The sequence below is a fragment of the Eucalyptus grandis genome, chromosome 7, assembly GCF_016545825.1.
Source record: "Eucalyptus grandis isolate ANBG69807.140 chromosome 7, ASM1654582v1, whole genome shotgun sequence".
In the NCBI taxonomy this organism is placed as follows: Eukaryota; Viridiplantae; Streptophyta; class Magnoliopsida; order Myrtales; family Myrtaceae; genus Eucalyptus; species Eucalyptus grandis.
The window spans coordinates 26,779,346-26,788,011 of record NC_052618.1 but is presented as its reverse complement, the minus strand read 5'-3'; the positions used below and the strand labels follow the sequence as shown (position 1 = coordinate 26,788,011).

Genomic DNA, 8,666 nt, shown 5'->3' with positions numbered 1-8,666 from the left:
TTAGGACTTCTAAAGTAGAGGTTAATTTTTCACATGTTCCGGTATCGAAAAACCCTTAGAGGACCGCACCAAAAACTTTCAAAGAAATTAAGTTCCTGGTTAACAAGTATCGTCAATTCATTCCATCCTATAATTTTCATTCTTTAATCAAAACAAATAGCTCACAATTCAACCCAAACTTAAGGCTAAACAAGCTTTAGTGCTATGTGTAGAAACTAGGTTCATTAATTTATGAATGTAATTATGTAGGGATTGAGGATCGATTCTCTAGAAACAAATTAGGTCGATGGTCTAGCTCTCGGGTGAATCTCTAAAACCAACGAATAGTTCCTGAATCTAAAGTGGGAATCGCCTGCCTGGACCATGCTCACCCCTAGTTATTATGAAGGTTAAAAGTGACGAGTTGAAGTTTAAGTGCTAAGTGGAGGGTTCATGTGGCAAAGTTTCACCTAGTTTATGACCAAATGGAAAGAAGAGTTGAGAACTAATATCTTAGTAATGATGGTTCAACCTTATGTGTCAAACAACATATAAGTGTTTTAATCCTAATAAAACAAGTGGCCTAACATGCAACTTTTAAATGGACAAGTGATTAAAATATGGCTTAGTTTAAAGGTGATCATGGTGAGAAAGAAGTCATTCACCTTCGGCCACGTGAGTGGGTCAACATTAATGTAATTAATTAACTAAGATTAAAAATAAACAATGTAACCCATGACATCTCAAATTTGCCAAAATTATCGGTAAATTGTACCGAGAGCTAGGAAAATCTTGATTTATGTAAATTTAAAACTTGATAATCATTAAGCATACAATTCGAAGAATGTCCATCTCCATCAATAACTAACATAGCTGTAAATTAATTAGCGTAACTCTACACCATCAAAATATATGTCAACAACTATCAGTTTAAGTCCAACACATCAGACTAGATACAATTATGATCGTGGAAAATTATTTTCCATGTTTTCCACGCCTCATAAAATGAACAACTCACAATATTTTCTACGTGCCAATCCAAATCCCAAGCTAAAAGGTAGTTAACTTTACAACCTAAATATTATTACCCGACACACAAAATTTTGAATATTACATGCAAACCGATCATCCCTAATTCAAACTTCCGAAATAGGGAGTCCGACTCATGTCCTCGTGAACTCCAAACCATTCCGCTCCCTCAAGACGTCCTCTCGAACTCAGTCTCAAGTCGATTCAAAATCAAACCAAGTCCCCAAACCGCGTGGTCCGCTGGACACATAAAAAATGTTATCTTAAAATGCAGGAGGCGTATAATGTCAAAAGGTAGCAACACGACAAAAAAAAAATGGAAAGCTTGAGTGACTTTTACGAATTTTCCATTTTAGGAAAAATAATAGTAAGGTGGAAAAGTCTTTGGAAAGAAAAAAAAAAAAAAAGGAAGAAAAACCGAGGAATTATAGGGGGACCGGTGGACTAATCCCATCTCTTGCGCACGCGCACTCCCCGTTTCCCCCCCACCACCACAGAGAAGGCGCACAACCAAACCCGACAAAAAAAAATTAAGAAAAATTAAAAAAACCAAAAAATACCCCTCACCGTACCATTCCCCGACAGCCCCCACTCATCGCCATCCAATCACTTGTCGGAAAGAGATATCCGACGGCCCTCACTCCACCCACGTCTCGCCCCCCATTGGCCAGACGTCGCGTCGCCCCCTCCCATTGGTCCACGTTGCGCGATCCCCGCGGCGCAATCCCTTCCCTGGTCGATTAAAATAGCAATATCATATCAACAACCAAAACCCCGGGCCCCACCCCCACCCCAACAACAAATGAAAAATTTCCAAAATTGTTTCTAAAAAAAAAAAAATTTTAAAGAAAAAAACCGAACAAGATGCGACCAAATTCGCGGCCCGAAGCTCCTCCTTAAATGGCGATTCGTGTCTCGGGGCAGACACTTGTCGAGACCACCGCAGTGCGGCCGCCTGCAGCTTTCCCCTCCGTGTCGACACGACGACGACTCCGCCGCCGCTCCCCCCTCGCGTCGTCTCTCCTTCTCTCGCCCTGTATATATCTCTCGTCCCCCGACAAAAAAAGGAGGTAATTTTTCCGTTCATCTTTGTCAGCGTTTCGTATTTTTCCGTATTCTGGGTCGTGGGTTATACGTATTTTCTTGGGTTTTTCTTGTTTCTTTCCATTTTTTTGTTTTCTCGTCCCTTTTTGGGTCCGCGAGTTTTGACTGGTTGCTCTCTGCTTCCGTTTCCTTTTTTGGGTTCTTGGCGGTTGAGAGATTCACTGTTGGATTTGCTCTTTTTCGGGCTGGTGGGTTCTTGGGTCCTTGGGGGGAAGAGCTCGGTTGGGACTTTAAGCGGCCGTCTGGCGATCTTTGGTTCTCTGGGTTCGCGTTGGTGTTGCGGTTTTTAGCTCTGAAGTTGGGAGGTGGGGATGATGATGCTCTGGATCTTCTGAGAGAGGGAGAGGGAGAGAGAGAGAGAGAGAGAGAGGGGAGTGAGGGGGAGGGAGGGTGTCGTTCATCGCGCTTTGCGAGGTCGTTTTGCGATTTGAAATGCTGTTGTCGGTTCAATTCAATGGGTCGTCGTTCGTCAACTTGTGTGCAAAAAAGTTGCTTTTCTTTTTCTTCCGATGGGAGAAAAAGTTGTTGTTATTATTCTCTTCTGATCTGCATCTTCTGGATGCTTTGTCCGGACGTCATGTCAGCCGATTCTTCAGAGTCTATTTCAATCTGGAAACTTCTTATGAATTCATATGTTCTTCTTTTTTCATTTTCATTTTCATTTTTTTTTTATGAGATTTGAGATTAGTTGACCTCAGTTCAAGAATTTGAAGTAACGGCTTTGGTCAGATGAGTTTCTGCAGATCCAGTACACTGCCAAGATCCCTGAATATGCAGACCCGTTACTGCAAAAAGCCAAACCCAGAAGCATTCCATGTCCCTTGTGTGAAACTTTGTCTGTGTCGTGACACAAGCCAGTAGAGCCCATGCCCAGGAAGGAACATATGATGGATGATGTTTCATTAGCAGTGCATCTTAGTTATTTAGGAAATCAAGTTATGAGCGATTGATTCTCTGCTCCTCTTACTGTAGATTATTTTAGTTCACTATGAATTGGTATGAGATCGGTCGAACTTGTGAATCATGGAAGCCAACAAACCACTAATTAGGGATATGGAAGATCGGATTAAATCATTTTTGCAACAACTTGGAGGAGTTAGTATGTCAGAAATGCTTGCACCCCACCAGCAGGATCCCCTGGTGTTTAACACGGTTCAACACTGATAATTCCTCCTTGAGGTTGTTGGGCTGTAATGGCTGGGGTTCATGACAGTCTGGAGATTGATCAACTGAACCAGTTTCCATCCTACACCAACTGGGAAATATTGACTTGCAAGCATATTTTTATAACACAGATCTATTCAATTGCCAATTCAAGGCATTAATTGTGTGCCTTGTGAGATGATTTTTTGAGAAATTCTTCCATGCTTGTAAATGCCTTAAACAGGAATCTATAGTAACTTAAGCTTGTGTAAATTACTTTTTACTCGACCAGCAAATGTAGACAGCTCTGGTACACAAACAGCTGGATTTCCATTAGTTTTAACAGTGACAGGCTTCAGGTTTGATAGAGTGCTACCTGTTTTCATCAATGGGTTCCCACTAGTGCAGAAATACATTAAAAATTTCTATTGTTTTAAATTTACTTAGGAGTCTACTGAGATTTGAGTTATTTGTTCTCCGTACAGTTGAACTATAATTTGGTCTTCTATATTCTTCCATACTCATTGACACTTGATTTGATGGACATTGAACACTAGAAATCTGAAGAGAGGGGACTGAAATTAGGTTATTGAGAAGGATTCTTCCTGTGACCAATCTTTTGGAGAAAGATGGCTTCTCAATTTAATTTCAAAGGCATAACCGATGCATCGCAAGCTGAAGGAGTAGCTGGGAAATCACACGGAAATCACTCTTTAACTCGGCAGCCATCAATATATGCTTTGACTTTTGATGAGTTTCAAAACACATGGGGTGGGCTTGGAAAGGATTTTGGGTCGATGAACATGGATGAACTTCTGAAAAATATTTGGACGGCTGAAGAGACCCAGGCAATGACGTCTACCACAGGTACAGGGGATGGCAGTGTTCCAGGGGGTAATATACAGAGACAAGGGTCGTTGACGCTGCCACGTACTCTTAGTCAAAAAACAGTTGATGAAGTTTGGAAAGACCTGCTCAAAGAGAGTACTGTTGCTAAGGATGGGAACAGGGGTGGAGGATTCAATATGCCGCAGAAGCAACCTACTCTGGGAGAGATGACCTTGGAGGAGTTCTTACTCAGAGCAGGAGTTGTAAGAGAAGATGCTCAAGAGGTCGGAAGACCCAACAACAGTGGGTTTGTCAGTGATTTTTCTCTGATGAGTACTAGTACTGGTTTGGGTCTAAACTTTCAACATCCGAGCCAGAACAATGGATTTGTTATGAATCAGATTTCCGAGAACAGTAAATCAATACCTGGTCAGCATCCTAATTTAGCATTCAATGTTGGCAGTATTAGATCCAACCAGCAGCAGCTTCAGCAACAGCATGATCTGCCCCTCCTCCCCAAGCCAGCAACAATGCCTTTTGCCTCTTCAGTAAGTATAGCAAATAATTCCCAGATGCCTGGTTTAGGGTTAAGAGGGGTAATGGGATGACAGATGCATCCATCAAAAGTTCCTTAGCTCAAGGTGGTGGGCTGCAGACTGGAGTTGGCATGACTGGGTTAGACACTAGGGGAGTTGCTCTTCAGACAGTATCTCCTGCTAACCATATATCTCCGGATGTAATCTCTAGGAACACGATGGATTCGTCTTCACTCTCACCAGTTCCTTATCCATTTGGCCGGGGAAGAAAATCTGGCGGTGCTCTGGAGAAAGTCGTCGAGAGAAGGCAGAGGAGAATGATAAAGAATAGGGAGTCAGCTGCTCGTTCTCGAGCTCGAAAACAGGTCAATACACTGCTGCAATAACTCTTTTCGTGCTGCTATTGCTACTACATTTTCCTGTTCTTGTTGTTAATGTATTGTTTTCTGATGGTACCTGAAACTCACGTAGGGGATTTTTTTTCATATGCGGTTTTCTTTGATATTAAATTGGCTCTTGATGGCTGTTACTTCATGTCATCAAATAACTCAGTTGTCATGAAAAATGGTAGATAAAGTTCGATTTCTGAATAAACTGAAAGCAACTCTTGAAGGACTCTTGTTACCCACTTTATGTCCTCTGAAAGTTTTTTTTTTTTCCTTTTCTTTAAATCACGATGTTTGTTTTGTGCTATGGTCAGCAAAATATTGTCACACTGGGTTGCCCCATTCTGGAGGTCACTAGTTAGCTACATAATGGAAATAAGTAAGGTATTCGACCTGCTAAAGTCAAGGCAATATAATGTCAACAGAACGGACCGTGCATCTGCTAAAGCAGTGTTGAAGCAGAGGACACACTTAAGAATGTGGAGGCCTGAATTGAACACTGTTTTCCCAATAGGGTCGAGGATTTGATCCCTGGCAGTGGCAGTTTCAAAATTTAATATTTGTTACTTGGAAAAATTGGAAACGTCATCTTATTGGGTGTGGAATACTTGCAGGCCTATACTTTGGAACTTGAAGCTGAAATTCAAAAACTCAAAGAACTTAATCAAGAATTACAGAGGAAACAGGTACCTAATCAAGTTACTATGTTGCTGCCACACTGAAGAAGTTTTATTGATTCAATGTCTTAATTCATTCGTTTTTTTGTTCTCTTCTGGTGTATTGATGCAGGATGAGTTGATGGAAATGCAAAAGAGTCAGGTGCGTTCAATCTTTATAGTCAACTTGAACTTCAAGTTTCATGATCAATTTCAGTACATAAACAGAGAAATGACCTAAAGGGTTTACTCTCTTCGGTGTAAATTCTTTTGCTTGTACCATCTCGATGTGGTCGGCAACTAATAGTGCTCTCCACAACGTTCCTTTCCCTGCAAGTGCTCCTTCGAGCTCCTACATGATATGTTGCTATCATGTCGTCCTTGAAAGATTCCATCTGAAATTAATATTCCTTCCAGTATCTAGAACATCCTCTAGTGGATCTGTCCTGCTTGCTTTGACTATAGCCCTTCTCTGTTGGAGAACACAATTTATGCCAACACTAGAATCTTCAAAAGTAAAGCGATATGAAAGTGACTGTCAGTTGAAAGCGACTACTGAGGAGTTGAACTCTCCATAATAATCTCCATAAAGCAATGATGGATCTCTCTTTCTTCTAGAAATGAAACAGACAATCATTATGTTAATTGGATTCAAAGAATTTGTCCGGTTGTACATTTTACTAATTTAAATAGAAAAAACGTCATATGAGTCTGCAACATATCTTGTCTATGGGATCTATCTATTCCTAATTGGTTCGTTTCCGTGTTTTGGCAACTTGTGCAGATCGTAGAGAAAGTGAACCGGCAATGGGGAGGTAAAAGAATCTGCTTGAGGAGGACGCTGACAGGCCCGTGGTAGACTGCCTTGAGATTGAACATAGATGTTCGAGTGCAGGGTGTTGGACATGTTGACAACTCCAGTGTTGGGATGTACATCTTATAATCTGATCGTGCTCTTTAAAGAAAGATTATGCAGAGATTAGGTAGCTGTATCTATAGATCGGCAAGAAGGGATGAACGTTTGTAAATAAGTTGTGAACCATACTTAGTTCGATGTCTAGAGAGATGTGGAACTCTTTTGGATTAGCGCGCTCTGTCTGTCGGGTGAATAGCACCAACCAGTCAGTGTTTTGGCCACTAGAGAGTTCACAAGAAGATGCATCATATCTGTATCATAGGATGATCTTAAGTCATGAAACAAAACATCTTTAGGTTTGATGTTCTTACAGCCCCCTTTCATTGTCCTCAGGTTTGCTTTCGAACCATCCATGATGATACTAAGTTGCGAATCCACTCATAATGATGTTGACAATCGCACTCATAATGATGTTGACCATCAATTCAGAAGCGATTATGGAGCTTGACTGGTTGAGCAAATCAGTCTTAACATACAGTGCTCATTTACCCACCAAAAAGAAAAGCGTAGAAAGATAACCCTATGCTAAAAACAAACTGAATTTATTTGTCATTTCTTTACTGTGGATAATTCATGCAAAGAGGAGACAACCTATGCATGCATATGGTGAGTCAAACAAAAAAATTGGGTATGTATAGAGGTGTTAAATGGGTTGTGCAACCCATTTATTGACCCATTTATGGTTAAATGGGTCATTAATGGGTCAAGCTTTTTTTCATAAAGCATCAATAATGAATTTTAATGGGTCAAGACTAAAATATATGGGTTTTAAATGGGTTAGAGAGCTAACCCATTTATGACCCATTTATCAACCCATTAAAAATAACTCATTTATTTTCACTCAAAACTTCATCATCTCTCTCATCTCTTTAACTTTATAATTTTTTTTATAAAAACCGAAATTATAATTATTTTTATTTTTATTTTTATTTCTTTTTTCTTTCCATTTTTTTCTTCCTTCTTTTTTTCTTTCTTCTTCCTCCGGTCGCCGGCACGGCGATGGCCGGCGACCGGCCAAGCGAGCCTCGAGCTCGCCGGCGGCGAGCGGCGTCGGGCGAGCTCGAGCTCGTCGGATCTGGCGAGGCGGAGGCCTTGCCGACGCCCGGCGAGGCTCGAGCCTCGCCAGATCCGGCGAGGGGCGAGCCTCGAGCTCGCCAGATCCGGCGAGGGGCGAGCTCGAGCTCGCCCGACGCCAGCGAGCCTCGAGCTCGCCAGATCTGGCGAGGCGGAGGCCTTGCCGACGCCCGGCGAGGGCTCGAGCCTCGCCAGATCCGGCGAGGGGCGAGCTCGAGCTCGCCCGACGCCGGCGAGCCTCGAGCTCGCCAGATCCGGCGAGGGGCGAGCTCGAGCTCGCCTGACGCCGGCCAGGCTCGAGCTCGCCATATTTGGCGAGGCGGAGGCCTCGCCAACGTCCGGCGAGGGGCGAGCTCGAGCTCGCCCGACGCCGGCGAGCCTCGAGCTCGCCGGATCTGGAGCCTCGCCGATCTGGCAAGACTCGAGCTCGCCGGCGTCGGGCGAGCTCGAGCTCGCCGGATCTGGTGAGACTCGAGCTCGCCGGATCTGGCGAGCCTCGAGCTCGCCGGCGTCGGCGAGCTGGGCGAGCTCGAGGCTCGCCTGTGGCCGGCCGCCGGCAGTCGTCGTGGCCGGCGGCTGACCAAAGAAGAAGAAGAAGAAAGAAGAAAGAAGAAAAAGAAAAAGAAAAAGAAAAACAAATATTATATTCTTTAAAATAAAAATAAAAATAATTAAAAATTAATTTTTAAAATAAAAAATAAAAAATTAATTTTTAAAAAATAAAAAATAATTAAAATTCGATTTTTTAAAAATAATTGTTTGAAAAATTATAAAAATTGTCCATTAAATTTGTTGTATAAAACCATTTTAGCAATAGCATTTTTAAAATATATATATAAATTTTTAGGTTTCGTTAAATGGGTTGGGTATAGGTCGGGTATGGGTCGGGTCGGGTATGGGTCAAAAATTTCGCACTATAATAAATGGGTCATAAACGGGTTAAATGGGTCGATTTGGGTCGGACCATTTATGACCCGATCCAAACCCGACCCGACCCACCCGTTTAACGGGTCTA

At 42.3% G+C, this 8,666-nt stretch overlaps 1 protein-coding gene across 1 annotated transcript; it reads left to right on the top strand.

The window, feature by feature from the left end:
- The first annotated feature begins 1,899 nt into the window (after positions 1–1,899).
- On the top strand, positions 1,900–6,895 carry LOC104453197 (bZIP transcription factor TRAB1). The gene is given in 6 exon segments (XM_010067717.3): positions 1,900–2,078; positions 3,813–4,680; positions 4,683–4,984; positions 5,620–5,691; positions 5,795–5,824; positions 6,446–6,895. Coding segments are annotated over 5 exon segments (1,275 nt in total). The 5' UTR covers positions 1,900–2,078; positions 3,813–3,884; the 3' UTR covers positions 6,521–6,895.
- Positions 6,896–8,666: the final 1,771 nt, after the last annotated feature.